At 42.6% G+C, this 22,493-nt stretch overlaps 3 protein-coding genes across 4 annotated transcripts; all 3 read right to left on the reverse strand.

Annotated features, from left to right (window-relative positions):
• Positions 1 to 244: 244 nt before the first annotated feature.
• adnpb (activity dependent neuroprotector homeobox b) lies at positions 245 to 11,919 on the reverse strand. Of its 2 annotated transcripts, XM_088289539.1 has the most exons (5): positions 11,263 to 11,919; positions 5,881 to 5,997; positions 4,039 to 4,131; positions 3,153 to 3,945; positions 245 to 3,092 (listed from the first exon to the last, which is right to left on the reverse strand). In XM_088289539.1, the coding sequence occupies exons 2-5, from the start codon at positions 5,986 to 5,988 to the stop codon at positions 1,057 to 1,059; spliced, it is 3,030 nt and encodes a 1,009-aa protein (XP_088145665.1). In that variant the 5' UTR covers positions 5,989 to 5,997; positions 11,263 to 11,919; the 3' UTR covers positions 245 to 1,056. The 2 variants fall into 2 exon arrangements, with proteins under 2 accessions (XP_088145665.1, XP_088145664.1); XM_088289538.1 differs by having other exon boundaries at positions 245 to 3,945; positions 11,263 to 11,918.
• Positions 11,920 to 13,462: 1,543 nt separating this feature from the next.
• Positions 13,463 to 18,664, reverse strand: dpm1 (dolichyl-phosphate mannosyltransferase subunit 1, catalytic). The gene is made up of 9 exons (XM_088292044.1): positions 18,309 to 18,664; positions 17,998 to 18,097; positions 17,845 to 17,878; positions 17,662 to 17,738; positions 17,568 to 17,593; positions 16,875 to 16,970; positions 16,728 to 16,796; positions 16,105 to 16,219; positions 13,463 to 13,909 (listed from the first exon to the last, which is right to left on the reverse strand). Exons 1-9 carry the CDS (start codon positions 18,437 to 18,439, stop codon positions 13,805 to 13,807), a joined length of 753 nt encoding a protein of 250 aa, XP_088148170.1. The 5' UTR covers positions 18,440 to 18,664; the 3' UTR covers positions 13,463 to 13,804.
• A 268-nt stretch (positions 18,665 to 18,932) lies between these two features.
• LOC148339982 (uncharacterized) lies at positions 18,933 to 21,745 on the reverse strand. Its single transcript, XM_088290172.1, has 5 exons — positions 21,683 to 21,745; positions 20,784 to 20,972; positions 20,612 to 20,689; positions 20,257 to 20,418; positions 18,933 to 19,589 (listed from the first exon to the last, which is right to left on the reverse strand). The coding sequence occupies exons 1-5, from the start codon at positions 21,732 to 21,734 to the stop codon at positions 19,570 to 19,572; spliced, it is 501 nt and encodes a 166-aa protein (XP_088146298.1). The 5' UTR covers positions 21,735 to 21,745; the 3' UTR covers positions 18,933 to 19,569.
• Positions 21,746 to 22,493: the final 748 nt, after the last annotated feature.

Below are 22,493 nucleotides of genomic sequence, written 5' to 3' on the forward strand. Positions count from 1 at the left end.
CATTGTGTGTGGTGTGCGGTTGGTCAACGAGTACACTACACACACACACACACACACAGCACCGACACTTACAGATTGTTTTTCCTCATCATGTGTGGGGTTAAACCATGATGCACAGTCTTGAAACGTTCACATATTTAAATTTTTAAATGTGCGTATTAAGTGATCGAGTGACAGTAAATAAAATTCAGAGGACTGTGTGATAGTACTGTTTGGCAGACACATCAATCTGGTTTGGCCAACATTTCTGTGTGAAACATTCACAGCACTTTATTTTTAAATGCGCAAGTGGAAAATAAACTTGTGTAAAACAAACACACATGAATTAAAGAAACATGAGGTAAATATATATTTTTTTAAAAACGTGATGGTTACCATCCAGTTATCAGTTTTGTGTGTGAGTGGGGGAGGGGCGAAGATAACAGGTAACTCTAAAAACAGCAAGTCGACTGCGGTCGTGGCTAAAGAGCTGCAAAAATACTCTCATCTGCTCCAATGAGAACAGCTCTGTCCCCCAAAAAATAAAATGACCAATTTAACTGAATTATTTATTCATATCTTATTTTGCAAAAGAAAAAATACTTTTAGTTAAAAAATAAAATTAACATAAGAAAAGACCAGCCACCAAAGCAACACCTATCATGAAGCATACTGATGTCTACCTTAGACATGATAGCAAATATCCAAGAGATGTACGGCAACATCTGGCCAAACGTGTGAAAGACTGTACAAATTTACAACTTCCCAGAAAAAAACAATGTGGGTTAAAAAAAAAAACAAGATGGATTATCTGGTCATGTTTACAAATCCAGTGGCGAAATCAATGTTGAAGCCTTTTGTTTGACAGAAGCCAAAATAGTTGTTATTCCTAGTTTGCTAAAACCTCACGGTGTACTCTTTGAACTTTGCACATTGTCCAGTGCTGTCGAGTCAATCGCAATGTAGTTGGATGGCTTGTTTGGAGTTCCTTTTCGTGTGATCCTTGGGTCCAGGTGAGGCAGATTTGTTGATGTGGCGCTGCAGGTCTTAAAACCATGGCCAGCGTCAGGCTAGTAGTCAGACCTGCTGCTGCTTACCCAGCTGTGCTCCGTCGCCACTGCGCCGAGCCGACGAGGGTATGAATTTGGGAATAATGATGGGCAGCGCATCCCTTCCTTTGGGTGCCTCGGTGGGCCCAAAGCCGTTTTCAAAGTGCACCCCTTCATCCTCATCGTCGTCATCATCATCGTCGTCGTCGTCGTCATCCTCGTCCTCGAACACGTCTTGTTGGTCTGATGCAACTTTGGCCCCCGCCGTGAGCGCCGTTCTCTCCTCGGCTCCTTGAGGTTCACAAAGCACTTGTGACGACTCTCGCCGGACGTCCTCTTCACTGTCGGAGTCGATGGCGATGGGCTCGGCGGGCTTTTTTTGCAGCGGGATGCTGTTGATTGTCTCGGTTTGGTCTCTGCTGATGTTGAGTTGGGGGGTAAAACCCTTGACGATCGCGGCGTCGCCATTCGCAGCGACCGACTCCTTGCGCCTTTGGAGGGCTCGTTCAGACAGGCCCAAGCGCGTCCTGGACGTGCGCCTGCGGCTTGGCTGGCTCTGGCACGTGCCGCCAACCGCGTCCAAAGACAACCCGTGGCTCACTTCGCTGAGCTCGTGCATGCTGAATCCGAGTAAGACGCCGGGGTTCTGACTTTCGCATTCCTGCGTGCATTTCCTGCGCGTGTTGACAAAGTGGCCGGAGATGTCCGACTTCCACAACCAAAGACCGGCCGCTAGCTTCTCTACCTCTCGCTGCGTGGCGTATGGCGCTTGGTTGAAGTAGCGAGTGAGAAATGCCTTTCTCGTTTCGTACGACTCATTTTCAAGTCCTTTGGGGTCTAGCGCAAGGGCAACGGGCTCGTCTGGGTTTTCGTCAAATGAACCGTTCACATCTCTCGGGTGTGCTCTCTCCCCCGGAGGTCCTCGCCTCTTCCTTTTTGGTGCACTAATATCGGCGCTATCGAAGGCGGTTCGTTTCAGGGCGCTGCCCTGTCCCTGACTAATTCGGGAGGAATGAGCGGACTTATCCTGCCCATTGTGGGACTTGCCTACACCTCGACAGTGCACTAAGTGTAAGGTGATGGTGGAGGCAGTCATGTTACTTGTGTACACACCAAGACAGTGAATACACTTGTAGGTCAGTTTCTTCTCTACCGGGTGGACAGTCTGAATGACTTGGTGCTTGTCTCTTAAATGGTGGGCCAGCGAGTCCGAGATGGGTCCCTTGAGGATGGAAAAGCAAAGCGGACAGAGGGTCTTCCCGACATCCCTCTTGTACGGTACAGACGTTTGTGGGACATTCTTGACAGGCACACTGTCAGGTACACCGGAGTGAAATTTAGGTGGGTGATGAGACAATAACCGCTTGGGCGACAGCAGGGAAGTGGACAGGGAAGACGACACGGGGGTGTTGTTATGGGCATGAAAAGCCACCGACTCTTCTGGGGCATCTTTCATGTTGTAGGTGGTCACAATCAACTGAACGTTCTTTGGGTTACCCTGCTGCAAGGTGAGATCGAAAGTCAGGGGGGAGTCGGTACGAGGGCCCACCGGCTCGTTTGGGTGCGACAGACGCATGTGAGCCACCATCTTCTCCACGTCATTGAAGGTCGCGCGGCAGTGCGAGCAGGACAAGCCGTGTATGAGCATGTGGTTTAACAAGGTGTCACTGGGGAGATAGCGGTTGCAGTAGAGACACTTGCTGGTGAAGTTGTGAATCTTCATGATGTAGTTGGCCACGGCGGGAACCTTCTCAGCTTTATGCTCTTTCTCAAAGTGAGAACTGTACACGTTTTCTGGGAAGAGCTCATTGCAAATGGTGCAGATTTTCCACTTCTGGGTGTAAGACGTGCTCAGGACAGAAGAACCACTTTTCTTGGCTGTGATTGATGCGAAAGTGGTGGCCGCCGCCTGAACCCGCGAACCCAGGGGGTTGGACTTCAGGGAGGACGCGGTGCTGACCACCACCGGGCTTCGCAGGCCGCCTCCGGGAAAGTGGTGTTTTGCCAAGTGCTGCTGCAGAGAAACCTGGGTGTTTCCTGGCAAGGTGGCTTTCGCCAGTTGGCCTGCGAAAAACAAGGGTTGGTTGGTCCCAATCTTTAAGCCTACTGACTCAAGTTTATTACCAGTGAGGAGACTTTGAGAACCGAAGCTCGGCTTTGATACGTTGGCAACTCGGGCCAGCTGCTGAGAAGCCGACGGCCTGGTGGTGGCCATGACGGCCCCCTTCGGACCCATCCCGATGATGGTCTTGTCTCCGTGAGTTTTCGGGGGCATCGGAAGAATGGGTTTAGGCCGGGGGATGATCACGCTGGTGTGGCCAATCATGGCAGTCACCTGGTAGCCGATCCTCTCGTGGTCCTCGATGACATGTTGAACAAGTGCCTCATAGGTCCTTGGGACAAATAGACACTTCTTGCAATGGATCTGGTGACTAGTGGCACTGTTTGCGTTGATACCCTCCGCTTTTGCCGTGGTTCCGCCATTTGGAGTGTTTGTCTTCTCTCCTGGTTTTGCAATGTAAGGCTGAGCTACCTGCTGGAAGTGTTCCCTGTAGATGTGCTTTCGCACCACATTGTACAAAGGGTCCCGGTAGGTGCACTTCTTACAGTAGTATACAGCCTGTTCCATGCTATCCCCTGGCCTCTTTAGGAGGCCATCCTTCAACATGAGACCACTAGCCCCGGCCAGCATGGCGCCGTGACCCTGGCGTATGGTGTTGTTGCTGGGCATGTGGAAAAGTTTGATGTGCGTCTCCAGGCTCTTTTTGTTCCCGTTGTATGTGCAGTAGGGGCAGTTAAGCAGGATGTTGTTCTCAAAGTCTTCGCTGTGGACATTGCGGAAGTGGCTCTTGTACGCTGAGAAGTATTTGGATGAGAAGAGGCAGCCGGAGCAGCAGAAAGGTTTGGATCTGTAGTCCTGGGAAACATTCAAAGAGGGTCATAGTTTATTTTACAAAAAAAAAAATAGACATTTCTATGTTTTGGTGACAACCACTAAATATCTACACACCTGGACTTTGGTATGCGATGGCTCCCACATGCACACATCTTCCCAAGAAGTGTGCTTTATATACACTTCTGGGGGGGTATATGCTTTAAAGTCCTGTGGATAGAAACAAGACATTTTGCACATTTATCAAGTCAGTTTAAGATCAAGTCAAGCTTTAACATCTGTCTGCTTTTTAAGAGCCGTCATGATGAGCAGTGTTGAACAACACCTTTGTGTTCATCTTTGAACAGCCATCACTGTGCATATTGTATGTTGTACATTTGTACCTTTATGTGTAAAAGATACAGTCTTTTCGCCACAATTGTGAAATCTTGTCGTGTTGCAGTAACAGTAGCCAAAAGAGTAGCCTGCATCCATGTGTACACTTCCATGTTATTCTTCTTTGGACTACACCGATACTGTCTCTGCTGGTTGCACCCAAGTGTGCCGTCTCATTTTACCACAATAGTGTAAGAATGTGTGTGTGTTTATGTTTGTCTATATGTGCCCTGTGATTGGCCGGCATCCAGTCCAGGATATACTCAGCCTCTCACCAAAAATCAGTTCAGGACACCTGTCACTATGGCTGTCCAATTAATCGAAATTCAAACATTTTCAATTTTGGCTTCTGCTGCTCAGAAATGATAAATGACGAAAAATGCTGAACAGTGCGGTGTGTGTATGCAAATACCTGTGTTTTGAAAGCACCCTGAATCCCGCTTGCAGCAAACGTGTGACGCATTGGCTTTCTGCCATCCCTGAGCATGCTTTGGACATGTTAATTTGACACGTCAGTTGGAGTTTATGCGCTGCCAAATGTCACAATCGTCCATATTTCCTATTGGAAATCTTTGGTTGTTTGTTTACGCTCATAACACTGTCAGCTGGCTGGCTCGTTAGCTAGCTAAAGTACAGTATGCTTGACAAATCAAAGTAGCAGTCAATTTATTAAGTTTCAACACTGTTGGATACGTACAGGCAGCTAATATAGCAATACGCCCAGGAATAAATTCTTCCTAAATCTGAGAAAGTTATATTAATGAAGCTCAAGCGCGACTTTCTTTGACTACTCTCTTTATCGATGTATCTTTACACATGCGCCGCACCACACTGCATCCAAGACGTCATGGAGTTCCTAGCTGGATCAGCCTTTTTTTTTAAATTTATTTTTTGTATTTAGTGTTTTTCATTGATATAATTTTAATATATTAGTATTTTACTCGTACTTAATTTATTTTCTGGTTGTTCCTATTAGTTACCGAAGATTTTAAGGTTAAGTTTTGGTAGCTCAATAAATACTGGGTTTTGAAATCAAGGGATAATTGTAGTTAATTGTGATGGCAATATCATAGTTAATTGTGATGTGAATATCAAACAAAATAATTGTGATTATTGTTTTTCCCGTGATCGCCCAGTCCTACCGCATAATGACCACTGGTCATACTAGTTCATTGCACACGGGTCGTAACCCCAAATCTTTGTATGTCTGTACCGTCATAAACAGTGAATAAGCTGTATAAAGGTCAAGGGTGGGTCAGAGATTATTATATAATTTTAAAGCTGATAATATAAAAGCAATTTAGTGACCTAGCAGCATGATTGTGTGCAGTCTACAACTAGGCTAGGCCCCCTGGTGCTGAATGTGCATTTCCTGCAGAGATCATAATGGACATGCTACTTTTCTCCTTAATGATCCTCATTATTTAGCAAACATGGGCCAGTATGAGAACTACTCCTAAATATCCGCATGAAATAATGCTACGGAAACATCACACCAGTTTATAAAGTATGTATTTTTAGGTAGAGTATTCCATGTCAATCCACACAGAAGTAAATAAAAGACTCAAAGATCCACATGCTCACCTCGAGGTGATCTCTGCAGTACTCCAATCCAATGTCTCCCAGGGCCCTCTTGACATTTTTCCGAGCTTTGCGTAGACTGCCCAGATTGTTGACGGGGAGCTGAAACATTCTGGTGGCCTGGTTTGAAAAGACACAAACATTGTTGGACTCTATACCATTAAAAAAAATAGGTAAGCGGCAGGTATTGTAGTGGCCTTACGCTTTAGTCACTAGTTCTCTTTGTAAACAAGCACGGTGCGGCTCAGCCACTGTCTTTGGAAAGTCTCAGCCTTGAGGTCAAGGCGAGCAATATGCTCTAAGCGGTACATCAAACTCATTAGAAAATGTGTTTGAAAAAATATATATACATGAGGTTCGAGAGGGTATTTTTAAACAAAACATGCTCTTTATTGTTAAAGTCTACAAAAGTAGGTTGTGACTTTGTAGCTATAGAAAAATGTGGGTCACAAGGTGACAAGAGTTGGTTTAAGGTGCCAACAATAGTGACACTAATTTCCAGTAACCCATTTAAGGCTTTTTCCATTGTAATTGAGCAATAAGATAGCATATTGTTAGGCTCTGTTGCAAGTATGTTAATGAACATTTATGACAAATTAATAGCTAGATTTTTTTTTTTGCTGTCTGTTGAACTAAACACGGCCTGGTCAGCGTGGGCAGGAGACATACAAACATGAGAGAGCACAAATCTGCCAAAATCTGTGTTGCAGTGATGACCCTTTGACTTATGAGACAACCGCAAAATTATCTTGGCGCAATACAATAATAAACCACTTAAATATGCTGTTGTAATCCAATGAAAAATCTGATTTGGGCTTTGAAGCGTCCCGGCCAATGTTGATAATTCTACTTCATGTACTTCAACGCTGACTTTGTTTCAAACAGAAGCCAGCGTTACAAAAAACATTTTTATCTAACATCAAGCGTCGCCTTTTGTCTTCTCACAACAATGGGCGCAGACACCATTGACAATATATGCTGCATTTCATTTCACTACTCATTTACTGTCTCACACCAGCCAGGCCAACAGACACATGCACAGTTCACAGTAGGTCACTAGCCAACTTGACAGGAATCCATCCATTTGTTATCACAAACATGTTTCCTGTTCAGGATCACAGGTGAGCCCAAGCCTTATAGGCCCATTTTCATGCTACGTCATCGAAAGCTGCGCGTGCATCACTGGGTCAAAACGATGGGAGACGTGTATGTGGCATTGTCAGGGTTTTTGAATGGTTTCAACAATATCAACATGCCTTGCAGTTGTGAATACAGGTGTAGGAATCGGGGTGGAAAGGAGTGCCATTTTTTCTCAGATCCAAGAGGAAGCAGGTCATTTCAGAAACAGCCTGTTGCTGTAAGTTATTAAAACGCAGACTGGACCGAGGACCATTTGGTTTAACTTAACCTCGTCTAGAAATGCGGTCAGGAATTGTGGAATCATGACAAGGTAAATGTTTCTAGTGCAAGCTTATAATTGGTAGCAAACTCATTCAGTACAGAGATTTGGTGCAACCTATTTCAATATAATTTAAGATTTGATTTTGTTACCATTATTGTTTGTGATATTTACCTTTGCCGTTTTTATCTAGGTAACGTAGAACACCAACAATCCATCCATTCATTATCCGTACCACTTCTCACAAGGGTCGCTGGAGCCTATCCCAGCTATCATCGGGCAGTAGGCGGGGTACACCCTGAACTGGTTGCCAGCCAATCGCAGGGCACACATAGACGAACAACCATCCACACTCACACTCATACCTATGGCCAATTTAGAGTGTCCAATCAACCTGCCATGCATGTTTTTGGAATGTGGGAGGAAACCGGAGTACCCGGAGGAAACCCACGCAGGCACAGGGAGAACATGCAAACTCCACACAGGAAGGCCGGAGTCGGATCAAACCCACGACCTCTGCACTGTGAGGCCATTGTCCTCACCAGTCGTCCACCGTGCCGCCACACCAACAATTTAAAATGCTAAAATGCAGTTGGACCAAGATTGCCGTCACGACAATTTGACTCATTTTTAGTTTCCTTTTAAATAATATAACAAGCAACAAAACAAACTAGCAGTCTAGCTTGCTATGTTACTCACCCTGCCATGCAAGTAGAGTTAGCAGTGAGTTTATAGTTCTCCTTTTTGTTGACGATGGCCCAAGCAGGGCCCACTGTTTTCTCTCCAGTAAACACCAGGTTTCTCCACTATATAAAGATTAACACCGGGCCACTTTGTAACATCTTCCACCCACTCTGTAATCCCATAAAGATCAGAAAGTTGCTTTCCATCTGGCAACGTTAGTTTTGTAAAGAAACATTCACGAACCTTTACAGTTAGTGGGGTAGTGTACATATTAACATATGCGGCAACAATACATGCGCATCCTGATTACATCATCATTGGGTCCATAATGGCAAAAAGTAATAAGATATTATTTGATCCACACTTTTACCAGCATCCATTCATTTGTTATCATGTTTCCTGTTCAGGCTCACAGGTGAGCACAAGCCTATACCGGCTGACTTTGCACAAAGGGTGCGGTACACAATGACCTAGTTGACAGTCAATCACAGGGTACAAATAGACAAACAAGCAATCACACTCACACATATGGACTATTTAGATTGGTCAATGAACCCAACATGCACTACTACAAAGAGAACATGCAAACTCCACACTGCAAGGCCAGAGCCGAGATTCCAAACAACAACCTCAGAACCGTGAGGCAGATGTACTAGCCACTTGTCTCAATTGCAGAAACAATCATCTTGAGAGAGATGATTGAAAATTAAAATCTTCCCCGGATTTCAACACAAAAATCCAGTTTCCAAATTGTAATTGATTTTCTTCTCCTTTGCTTTTGAAACTGCAAATGACTAAAACATTAATCAAAACAAGTTTTGTGGCTTGTTTCTTTTTTCTTTGTGGGATTTGTTTTATTTCTCCTGATACCACACAAGCTTTGAAACAGTTTTTTTCCCAGCATGAACTTAAATAAAAACAACAAAATTATCTTCTTCTTTGGAGATCATGTGAAAATAAGCGCTTTGTGTCTTTTCGTCAAAAGGCATGATCTTTGCAAAAAGCCATCAAATGACCTGGTTCGACTGGCCTGTTTATCTGTTTGCGGAGGAGTAATTCACACCTATTTAGCTCTCTCGTGATTTTTTCTCATGTAGTGTGGTACGGGTAAGTAAAGGTGACCTCAACTAATATTCGCAGCTTGGAAGCATATCCCTCGGGTCAAAAATAGACAACAGAAATCTGATCGGCTGGATTGGTTTGACAGATATATTGAATTTTATGGAAAATCTGTCATCTGTAGTAATGTCATAATTTGCAGCTCAATCATTGACATTATTGATTGGATCTGCAAAATAAGATATTATAGAAAACACAAACTCATTCACTCAAAGGACATTCCGTGCTGCCATTGTTAATAATCGATCTTTCTCAACATATATAATAATTTTAAATAATTTTTGATGGTGTGTAATGTCATTTTCAGATGGCAAAAAGTGGCAAAATGGCCACTCCCTGAATTGTACAAAAACAGGTGGATCTAACTGTTTAACTCATATTCCATAAACACATATTTGTTTTTGGGGTCAACTTCCTTTTTAAGCCAAGTTCGGTGTGTCAGCTTCCATGACGACCTTCCACCAGAGTTCTTTCTAGTCATACAGAAAACAACATGAAAATTATGGGAATGAGCGGGAATTAAATCAATAGTCGTTTTTTGGGGAAAAAGTCGATAGAGCCGTCGGAAAAGTTGGCAACATTGAAAACTAACTTAACTTTGACAACCTCTGGTTTGATAATGCCGTATTCTCACTACTTTTAATGAGAGTCCTTGCACACTGATTCAATCCTTCGACGTTCCCTGCCTTGAGTTGTTGTGACGCATTTCATCCAAAATGATTTTTTTCCTAACAATTTTGAATTTGCAATTATACAGCCTCTGGGGTGGGGGGGTCTATGACTTAAGAGGTTTCTCTACATCTGCTGGCCCAAGGTAAAACAGTAAACAACAAGACAGCTAAACACCCAGGTGTTTTCCATTTACAAAGCCCCTTGCAGCCTTACTTTGTTATCTACTACCATTACATGTAGATGGCGCTAGCGAGGAGATCCATTACATAATGCCTGACTTTTCTTCTGCCTGCTCTCCCTTCCCTTCTCTCTCTGCCTCCCAACACCATCACAGAATGGCGCCTCCTATTGAGTCAGCGGCAGCTTCTACAATATGTCTGCAGTGGAGGGAGAGAAGGAGTAATCAGAAGAGGGAGAAGAGGGAGGGAGGGTGTGGGAGAGGATGGGCTCTGGGGGGTGAGGAAGGGTGGGTAGCTGAGAGGATGAGGAGGGAGGGAGCGAGTGAGCGAGCTACGGAAGCAGAGGGGGGGATGGGATGGGGGAGGTCGGACAGACTGGCTCAAAAGGAATGGGGGAGGGAGGGGGAGAGAGGGTGAGGGCGAGCAGAAGCAGAGGGAGAAAATGGAAACGGGTGAGAGAAACTAGGGGGAGGGGGGATGGCTGGGAGGAAGAACAGTAGAGAGGGAGCAAGAGAGAAAGAGAGAGAAGCCAAGGCTGAGTGGGAGGGAAGGGAGGGCGAGAGGGAGGGAGAGGAGGCTGGAAGAAATCCACCTCGATGGATACCCAACATGAGGGCCTGGAAAAAACCTTGATGGTCCACCAAACGGGACATGAACCCCGCTATCTAGTCTACACCCCTAAATTGTATGTGACATCATGCCAACACCCACCTTTCAAAGTTGGGATGCTCAGATGAAGCCTGGTTGACACCAGTGCATCGCTGTATTAATGATAAAAAGGGCGAAATTCGGATGACACGGACATCGTCCCTTCCATTTTCGCATCCAAAACATGATGGTTTAAGTGTCACCTGGAAACCAGTTAACATGCACCACCCCCTCGTCCCCCCCAAAAAAGAAAAGAAAAAACAAGAGATGGAAACGGTGTCCGGTAAACAAACAGAGCCCACTTTCAACCTCCACGTTTCTCTTGTAGTGTAATTTACACCAGAAGGGAAGTTTGATGTGCCCATTTCAGCACATTATTTGAGTGACAGAACAGGAAAGCTGCTACTGTTTGACAAAGAGTGCCCTAGCAGCGCGCTGGCGAGACTAGCATAGCATGCTAAGCTAACCCAAAACAAGGGTCTCGAAAGGCGACGACAGCTGGACTGTACCGCTTATCCGATAAAAGGACTCTTCCTTCCCGTTACTTTTCATGACAAATCATTCTTATCTTTTGGTCACGCCTTCATTTCCAAACAATAAACATATTTTTAGCGTTTCCTACATTGTAGCCGGGTGACATTTGCTGCTAACGACAAACTATGTCATCGTGACACCCAAGTTTACCTGCTCTTACATCCGCGCCTGGCGTTTGGAGTAGACAGCGTCACCCCGGTGGGGAAGACCGAAGCGATGGGGCGACCCTTCCACTACTCCCCCCGAACCACGTTCGGTCGCCGATATCCGTACAGGTGAGTTCCGAAGTAGGAAAGAGTCGAATCAGTCAGTCAGCCACTCCACCGTTGGTCTCCCTCACCGACACGGGCTCTCCTCCTCCTCCTTCCTCTGCTCAGCAAACAGGAACCCAGACGCTCCTTGCCTTATGTGACAAATTAAAGCTCAGCAACGGCGGACACATGTTGAGGGAAACGAAAAAGAAATCTCTAATCATGTCTATTAAGCTCGGGACAGCGTGTCTATGTAAACAACGACACGCTTCCCCGTCCCATTCTTCTCTTGACAGACAATACACATCCAACCGAGAAAGTGCCCCCATCCAAAATGGCGCAAATAAAAGAACGGACGTGACGTATGTGTCTAATTAGCATACAGCGGCCGGATTGTCTCTCGCGCGCGGCGATTTAAAAGTCGACGTTTTTCATACGCCAATACTTATTCATCATCAAGTTTGTTGACATTACACTGCTCCTGTAGTTGTTTGAGCCCACAGCGTTGACCGTGAGCGTCCTTTATAAACAAACAAGTGAGCTCCAGTGCAGTTGCGCCATTTTGGCCAACAGCGGGCGTCCCCTTCGATGGGGCGTCTTCCGAATTGCTCATGCGCACTAGAGCTACTAAATCTCCGTGGCTACCGCTGTCATAATAAAAACACATTTTAGAATCAATCACTAATTTACTCTTTAGAAAATAAATCATAATTATATAGTACGGGCAAATATATCAAATATCACATACTCATTAGTGGTGTTTTTACTGTGACCTATGTTGACCATTTGTGTCCTTTGTATTTTGAGACTATTTGAGCTGTTCATGTAGATGTCATGAAACTTAAGAGTAGGATTTTTTTTCTGACAATCTTTGTGCAATTTCTAGCATCGCCTCTTCAAATAAACATATTGTTCACAGCAAACTGTCCCATTTGGCTTTGTTAGGGGAAGTGTTAGTTGTTTTACAACCTGAACATTCTGTAAGTGACATCTTAACCAGAAAAAAATATTAATAAAGATATTTTACACTAATGATGCGGACAGAATGGCGGCACATTCTTCCCACTTTTCTGAGGTTATCCGTTTGAATCCAGGTTCTTCTCCCCTTGAATGGTGGTTGCAAGTTCTGATGCTTGCATGGTTTTTTATCAATTTTCTCCAGTTTCCTCTTACACTCCAAAAGCATGTACATTAAATGAAGCCTGTAAATTGGTTATAGATTTGAATGAGAGTCTTAGCGGTTGTCTTGCCTGGTCGCTAGTCAAGGGGCCCGGGGGATTACCACACCGCTTGCCCAAAGTCATCTGGGATTGGCACTACGGCTCACCCCTGGCCCTAATGAGGACAAGTGCAATAGAAAATGGATAGATGGACAAGAACGAATGTCAGAAGTATGCTGCAAAAAGAAGAAAAAACAAACAAAAACCCATTTTAAATTAGTGGCCATGCCCGTACAGGGCCAAAAATAGACATGTAAAATCAAACAAGACCAGAAGGTTTAACGGGAGATAGGATAATGTGAATTTTGATGTGTACACATGCTGTAAAATATACCACTAATTAATTATTAATTCTTGGAGTAGTTTGATGAAAGCATGTCACAGTTATGTTAAAACACCTGCAAACTGTTATAAATCGTGAAAATAAATGCACAATACGTTTCGAGGATATGTTCCAGACCAATGAGTGAAAATTCCACGAGACCATAGAAAACCCCTTCCGCATGTTTTAAACACAAGACTTATTAAAACACACTTTTTAAAACAGATAACTGTATTTGATAAAAAAAAAAAAAATGCAACCATAAATTGTCTTGAAAATACAGTATATGCATGTACTTTTAAGAGACGGAGGCTGGTAGGGTGGCACGTGGCATGTACAGTTTACATATGAATGTCTGGGTGCGTGCTGTGGCTGACAGAATTTGTTGTATGGCGCCCGGACTTCATTAAATAGTTGAAAAGTGCATTTGGGACAGTGGCCCCTCTTTCCCACATAGGAGGGCATAACAGTCAGCATACTGTAATAACCCATAAAAAACAAAATTGATTAAATTGCTTGCATCACATCTGGCACAATTAGACTCAAACACAACTTAATGGTGCCTTAGAAGAATCCTTGTATTTGTAACACATTCTCATTGGACATAATTGGGGTTTTGCTAAAATCGTTGATGGCGCATCCGTTCTGACATCCAGCAGTACTTTTGCCTAAAATTGTGTGCCTCAGGAATCATGATAGAGCGTAGACACTTTGTGCAAAGTCCACAGAGGAGGAGGAATATGAATGTACAACACAAAATGGTCTCCATCTTTAAGCTAATCGATTCACTCAAGGGCATGCTCTCATCATTCGCTTAAATCAAGGGCGGGGAAACATTCATATCCTCAATGTATGGCTCTCGCGGGCCATCGATATACAATATTGCATGCATGAAGTGATCATGTCGTGAAGAAAAGGGTGAGCAGGCCTTTTGCAAAAGACACAATCTCATTCCCTCCCAGTTTGGACTCGCCGTAGACTCGATCCACAAACGAGATGGGAACCTAAAAGAGGAGTCAAATCAGTCACCATATTCCACAATTTAGTAAAAAAAACAAAACAAAAAAAAAACCTCTAGGGGTTTCAGGTTTCAGCCGTTTGTTGACAACTATAAACACACCTTGGGTCAGATAGCATTTCATGTAATTTCAGGCAAAAAAAATAAAAACTAATGAAAAAATTGGGGTAAAAAATAAATCCGATCTTAATGCAGTACTCTAATAATAACTTATGAGAAGTTGAGCCAACATGAGTTTTTTTCTCTAAGTATTAAGACAATGATGTGGTTAAAAAAACTAACTTTGGTCAATGTGGGACAAAAATGTTGGAGAACGATTGTAACTTTTTTCATTTTACAATAATGACTAATACATTTGGTTGATTGAGTCTATTCCAACTAATTTTTTTACAGTGAAATAATTTTTGATAGTACATTTTTTTTTTTTAAATCAATTACCTTCAAAGGGGGAGTTTCAGTTTCCCAAACTGTTAGCAAGATTTGAAAGTAGCCTCACTGAACTCTTCTCACCCATCCATCTCTGCCTTTTCTTTGACTAAGGCCACGCCCCTCACCAACGTTCTAAACCACGGCTGCAACATATTTAGCATAATTCATTCATGATAGCATAATGTGTTGTTGCCCTCTTTTTGTCTCGAGAGCTGCCCAATTTGAACATCTCTTGCAAACCGGAGGTCAATAATAACCCCAAGGAAGCTGAGGCTGCTGCGTGTCCACGACGAAGCTTTCTGACACTAGGCAGCACACTGTGTCAGACAGTGCAGAGCAACCCCAAAACATAATCTAGCATTCTTCACGTTTCACAGTAGGTGCAGTATTCTTTTCTCTGTATGCTTCATTTTTCTAACTGTAAACATAGAACTGGTAAAACCTGCCAATGGTTCCACTTATTTTACATCTGTCCAAAGCATATTTTACAAGAACCATTGAGAGTGGTTCATATGCATGTTGGCAAATTCCAGTCTATGTCATTGACCATTGTGGATAGTTCTCTCTTTAACTCATTCACTACCAACCCTCCCGGTCACAATACATATTTGGCATCATCATTGGTAGGGAAATTAATGGAAAGTTATCATTAAAGAAAAGAACACCATACTTGCTGTAAAACATAGAAGATGCCTGATTATGTCCTGGGGGTGCTTTGCAAAATCCAGGTGTCTTGAATAAAAGGAAATCTCAAGACAAGACGTTCGAGAAAGAAATGTGATGCATACTGCTTGCTGTCAGAAAGCTTGGTCTCAGCTGCAGGTGATGGGTCCTCCAACAGAATGACGACCCGACAAAGCTCACAGCTGAACTACCTAAAAATAACTAAGAAGAAAACATTGAACTATTCTGAAGCGTTCTGATCTAAATTGAATTGAACTTCTGTGGGAAAAGTCATGCAGACAGGAAAATGCATTCTTCAAATCTGAGAGGCTTGTTCACATTAAGTGGTTGGACCAAAATATTGGGACATTGAATTACAGAAATGATAACTGCCGAAAAAGCTTTGTTTAAGATAATACACATTTTTGTCTTGTTAGTTACTGTCAATTTTAGGGCTGGCAAGTCGAAAAAGTTGACCACAAAAATAAGTCAACAATAATTTTTGCCCAGCATCCAAATAGATATTTGCAGTTTGCATTGTACCACAATCCAACTAGTCATGAGCATTTCACAGTCTAATAACACCCTTTATTGGTGGAAAGTTGATATGGCAGTCATGTAATGAAATGAATCAGAACGCTTTAGTGGCTGAGAAATCAGAAGGTGTATAACATCTTGCCAAGGGACCCACTTGGATATTATCGTTCATGACTGGAATTTGAACCAGTGTTCCCTGTGTTACCCATTCAGCCATCCATCAGATCTCCAGGATGGCCGAGTGGTCTAAGGCGCCGCGTTCAGGACCCAGTCTCCCCAGGAGACCTGGGTTCGAATCTCGAATTTCCCCATTGTGGGACTAATAAAGGCAATATTATTATTATTATTAAACTGCTGCAAATCTGATTACTCCGTTATTGGATGGAATAATCAACCCTATCATCCATTCAAAAATAAGTTTCCTTAGTGACTGCTCTAGTCACTTCCAAATAAATACCAGCAATTTTGTCCATGTGTTCATAATAATAATAAACAATTGTATCATATTTTTGAACCAGGCTTCCCAGACCGGGTTTTATGTGAATGACTCACCTCTCCAACAGTGTAGTTGAGCTGTCTGGCTCGGACAATCATCTCCATTTGAAAGACGTAACCTTTGGACACGCAGCGCTCAACCAGACTCTCAAGGACTTTCTTCTTGTACAATCTGATATACACACAGAGCAAACACATCAGGCGTGTCGCAGGGAATTATCCAATTTCCCATAATCAGGCTGAAATTGCAGACTTTGCAAAAAAATAAGGAATATTTGTTGATCTATTTACGCCAGCGACAGGCAGAACAAGTAAATTCTCTTCCACTGGATAGCAGAAGATACTACCCATAATCAGCATGTATATCAATTCCTCTGATGTTTTTGTTTGGTGGTGTTCCATGAGATTTTTCAAATGGATATGTGCCTTAGATCAATAGAGGTTTGGAAACGGTGACGGATTCATTTGAGGAAATGCACATAATATTAGGAACATCTTTCATGATGACAGTGCAAGCTACTGTATACCCTCATGATGTACATATTTTGAAATGAATGTTATGAAATGAATCTAAGCACTATTATCACTGAAACATTTTTTTAATACAGCTCTAGTAAGTTTAATTTGAGGTACATGTAAAGAAAGTCCAGTGACTTTATTTTGGACACATTCAAGCTTACCTGAAGCTTCCCGTGAGGTCGGAGGCACCGGGCCTCAACAGCACTTGCGTCAGAAAGTTAGCGCCCCGGCTGAGTGCGAGACAGAAAAGAGAAAATTAAATGACAGCTTGGCCTGCTTGGGCACCCTGCATGTTCTCATCTTGTCACCTGATGAGTTTCCTGCGCAGGTCCCACCCATAGACACCGCCGTTGCCTCTGTATCGTGTACCCGACACCAAATCGTAATCGCCTTCCTTCTGCTTCCTGAGGAAAGGAACAAAACAGGTACGTTAGAACTGTGTATAAAAAAAACACAGTATGGCAGAAAATTTAGAATTATAATTAACCTCAAGGATTGTGACCGCATTATGATGAGTGGATAAAATGCTAACACCTAGCATGTAGGCCATAACTACCACCCAGATGCTCACAAGCAGACTAACTAGCCATGCTGACTTCACACACTAGTCACATCCCTTTAAGGCACAAATCCAACACGCACATTCTAAAATACAGTATGCACAGTGACTATACGCTATAAAACCACTTTATTTCTTTACATGCTCGTTTTTATGTGTTATTTTGCTTTTACAAAATTTCAAACAAGACTCAAAATAACTTTTTCTTTGAAAAGTAATTTTGATAATCATTGACTTCATTCGAGGAGCAATTTCCTCATGCGAATCTTCTTACTTTGAGCCTTGTCGTCCCTGTATAGTGCAATTTTTCACTATAAAACAAAAAATGGTGGTCTCTTTGGATGAATGGATTAATGACATTTCAATTAATTTCAATAAAGAAAATTGTTACGAGCACATTAAATCAGTGAGTCAAGCAACAAAAAAATAAATGAATACTTACGCAATGAATTCTGGGATGAATTTGGGCTGAAAAAAAAGACAAAGCATATTGTGAACTATAATTTCCTACTTCACATTGAGTAGGCTGCACTTACATGATGGGAGAGATCTGCATCCATGATGAAGATGAAATTTCCTGAGGCCTGCTTCATGCCGTGGATATAAGCGGTGCCTTTATTAATATTTGGGGGGGAAAGGGAAACAGGTGTCCTTTAAATCAAGTGAAGTAAATATTATGCTTTTTTTTTTTTGTAATTTCAAACCGGTTTTGAACTCACCCAGGCCTAACTTCGTTGCTCTTGGCCGAAGAAGCTTAATTGGGAGGAAACAAATAATCAATATACTACTTGCCTATCTGCAAAACAATAAGACAATTCACGCGCCAAATGCCTATCTGCAACACAATAAGACAATATCCAAAAATAACTTACAATTTTGTCCTTGCCATATATTGTTTGGAGCTGTTCCGCCACCTTAAGGGTCCCATCGGGGCTTCCGTCGTCAATGACGATTATCTCGTATTTGTGACCACTGAAAATATAAGTTAAGCACGCGACACTGAGGGAAAAGTCAGGCAAACCGCAGTACCTTAACATTCAACGTAAAAGTACAATATTCTCGACGCAAAAACTTAATAACAAAAACGAGTGGCCAGGCAACGTTAAGTGACACATAAACACAGAGTCGCCGAGCACTAAACTAGTCCGAGCCGAGCAGCGCTGCTGTTTTTTTTTAAACTCACCTTTCATCGAAATATTTCACCAAAAGCCACACAATCAAAGGGAGATTTTCCCTTTCGTTATAGGTGGGCAACAACACCGAATATTTATCCCCGTTGTTTGGCTTTGAGTGGGAAGTCTTCCTGGCTGGCATAACGACGTCCGTGGTCAATAAACTGTAGCTCACCGCTGCTAAAGTTAGCGATGCTGAACAAAGTGCCAAATTATTTCCGGTTTAGTAGTTTCTAAGTAATTTACTGTAATGATGAAGGGGAATGTTTTGAAGTTTACATTTAGTTTAGTCAAAATGTGACATTTACGCGATTAATTTAGCTTTTTAGACTTGTAATTAATAGCAGCCAAATTAGAGAAAGCTCAGCAAACCGTACTCACCAAGGATATTATTGTCTCTTATTGTGAAATATTTCGGTTTCAAACCAGAAGCGGAAACAGTAGAACCGACAGTGTGCTCTTAAAAATAAAAATCGAGAAACAACTATTTATTAGAAAATTTCCACAAAAAAACTTTCAACAGCACAGTATATATGGAGTAATTGGATTAAAATTTGAATCAATATACGTTTACTGATCAAATTTCAAACACGTACGCACACACACAACTCAAAATGATGAATTGACAATGACAATGGCTGAATGAACGTGTATTATCAGCAAGAATAGTAAGAAATGAACACATATTTTCTTAAATGAATAACTGCATACACTCAACATAATTCACAATTTACATATACACAACATACTCACAGTCATTTATACCATGGATCAGAATATAAACCTTACACCATGGATTATGTATTAACATTATTTTTGAGGCAGTTTAGGTTAGAAGGTAAAATAAAACGCAAAGAAATGTAAGACATCTGTCTAAACTATGACACAGTGCAAGACAATATAAACATAATAAGACAAAGAAGGTATCAGTGCGAATATGGCTTATAAAACAGCACCTAATGGATCCAAGTGGGAAGATTTTACTGTAGCGGTTGCTGGAAACTCTAATCCAAATAACAATAACACTTAACATAACATCTTATCCTTAGGAAAACGCTGGTTCCTCAGTTCCTCACAGTGTGACATCACAGGCATATCTTCCTCTTCCTTCTTCTATGTGGCTTTCTCCTACGATGACTGATGCGCAGGAGCATTGCATCAGCTTAAGCACAATACTGCCATGCACTGAACTCCAGAAGCAATGCCAATGTAAGCAGACGTACTGTTGTGATGTCATCACCACTTGACATTTCAAACGTTCACTCAAGGCTGTTAGCCGTAATAATTGTCTTCTGGAGAGGGACACACAGACACAGACAAATTTAGCACCAGTGAGTATGGTGTAAACTACACAGACGTATTATGAACAACACATTATTATAAAGGTATGTCTACAACCAGATGGCTTAATACAATCGAGCTAAAACAACAGAAAGGTGAAAATTGCGATAAAACAACAAGTATAGAATGTAAACCAGCAAACTGAACTTTTTTTTATGCAACGTGACATAACGCTCCCTCCCCAGAATTCCAGTTTTACTATGGAACATATTATTTTTCTTTTTTTTTAACATGTTGCACTAGTGGTTAGCACGTTTGTCTCACACACTTCAGAGGTTCAAGAGTTCCAATCTCAACTCAGAACTTCCTGTGTGGAGTACGCATGTTCTCCCTGTGCTTGTGTGTGTTCTCTCCGGGTACTTCTTCTCACGTTCCAAAACCATGCATGATAAATTCACCGTTGACTCTAAAGTATGAATGAGAGTATTTGTCTAGACAGAATGTGGCCAGTGATTGGCCGGTAACCAGTCTAGGGTGTACCCCAAATCTCTCCCCAAGTCAGATCGGATAGGGTCTATTTCAGCCCTGACTCTAATGAGGAGAAGGGCGATAGAAGATAGAGGGATGACTGAACAACTGGAGGTGAATTCATGTTATCTTTGCGGTGTGAATGCTAACCCGTTTGCTGAGGAACTCTGTGGCAGCCTCCACTGTTGTCACACACTCCAGGTGGGCCGATCTCACCCGGCTGGCCTGGAGTTCCGGGAATCCCCTCTGGTCCTGGCTTTCCATTTCCTCCTTTGGGCCCCGAGGTTCCAATCTTGGACTCGCCCGGAGGACCTGTGGATGCATACAGAGTACAACACATATGCACTGCAAGTTGTTGGAAAATGGACAGATTTTATTGTCTTATTATAATGATAACTCTTATTGATTAGTTGTATATTTTTATTGTGGCATCAATTGCTCAAGCAGTCCTCATCCCCACGATGAGTCGATATTTATTTATTGAGAATATTTATAGGAACCGTACCTGCATGGCCTCTGACCCCTGGGGGCCCCTGCACATTAACCCCGGCATCACCTTTTTCACCTGGCAACCCTGACTTTCCTGTAGAGACAAATGATCAGGAAAATATATACATCCAGACATTAACATCCCGAACAGTCTAAGAAGCAGAAATGAAAATCTTGGACAGAATGACCTTGTTCTCCAGGATAGCCTGGCCTGCCAGGTCGCCCTCGGGGGCCAATATTCCCTTGGTTGCCCCTGGAGCCCGGTGGACCCCTGGACCCAGGTATTCCCGGCTCCCCTGGCGGCCCTGCGGGCTCCTCCGCAGGTGCTGGTTTCCGACTCATGTCATCGATGAACAAGTCCAACTTCCTCACCTCCTCTGACAAATAAACACAAATTCAAATCATCAAGTCATGCTCACGTTGGAGGTGGAAAAAGAGTTCTGATTAAATATTATTCTATAACAGTGGAACCTCTTGTGTCAAATGCAACCTGTTCTGGGTTAAAAAAGAAAGTTTTTCAATAAAAAAGGAGTCAAATAATGCATTTTCCCTCCAAAATTTAAAACAGCTCCCAGATGGACTCATAACATGTCCGTGACAGCCTTTTGCCAAAAATCTTACTGAACAAATCGGGTTTAAGCCTTGCTTGAATTAGTATGTTTTGAGAGGGTGGTCCTTGCCTCATGAAAAGGATACACTGCTAACCCCGCCCCCTTCATTGCATGTGAACAAGTAAAGCTTTTTTCACCATGGCAACAGGGGCAGAGCGACTTAAGTGGTTGCGACGAGGTAAGCGGAAGCCCTGAGCGTGTAGAAAAAACGGAATGCCCATAAAAACATTTGATTGTATTTTCCCTTGAGGATGCAGCACTTCATCACCAGGCCACTGATTTACACTTGTGTGCTGATCCATGCACGCATGCGAAACATAATTACCTGACCAGGAGGGCTTAAGGTTAATTTTGTGCAACTTCAGCAGCATATTTTTTTTAAGAAATTCAACTTGAGGCGCCACAGCACATTATTATTATTATCGTTCATCATTATTAATACTATCATCATAGTGCTGCTTTCAAAAAGTTCATACTGTGAACAAGTTGTTCACACGCTTCCGTGACAAGCTGGAAGATCATGGCCATGGACTGAGGTTCCCCCTGTAAAACATGTAAAAAAACATCCACGTATTACATACAGGAACTTTTACTTTTATATGCAAATATACCATAAATAATACACCCTATTTTTTTTTTAGCATTGAACAATGGGCACAATCTTAATACAGTGAACCCCCAAAGCCATGTCTAATACTAAATATTACTAAAGTGCGATTTGGCGGCACTTGTTGCTATACATCTACGTTGAAGTGGGGCATCCTTCAGTCTCACCCTAGCTTTGTCTAGTAGATAAAAATCGTTACTGCAATTTTTGGCATTTAAAGGCAATTGTAAACTTTTTCCTGTTAGCGTGAATTACTGGAATCAGGGGTTAGTCTTGATGTATGAGGGGTTGACTATATCAGCAGAGATGGCCACTCTGCCTCCGGGACGGACGACCACTTTGGGGACGTAGGACGAGAAGTTCTTTAAAAAAGGACCGACTAAGCAAGGATTGGTGTGGGTTTTCACTCATCCTTGTAATCGTCCCTAACCGGGTCAAGGACTGCAGTTGGAATGGACTTAAAATATTTGTACGAAGAGCAGAATGACTTATTGCAATGCTGTTGCATGTACTGACCCTTTAAATGAGAGTTCAACTGAGAGCGAGAGCGCAGGAGAGTGAGCGAGAGAGTGGACAAAAACACAGAAGTCATATGTGCGGATGTGAGAAGAAGCAATTGAGAGCCAAAATAAGCATCTTAAATTGAGTTTTATTTGAGCAAAAGTGAAATAATTACAGCC

This window comes from Idiotropiscis lumnitzeri, chromosome 3 (genome assembly GCF_059441095.1).
Source record: "Idiotropiscis lumnitzeri isolate Australia: NSW breed Sydney's pygmy pipehorse chromosome 3, RoL_Ilum_1.0, whole genome shotgun sequence".
NCBI lineage: Eukaryota > Metazoa > Chordata > Actinopteri > Syngnathiformes > Syngnathidae > Idiotropiscis > Idiotropiscis lumnitzeri.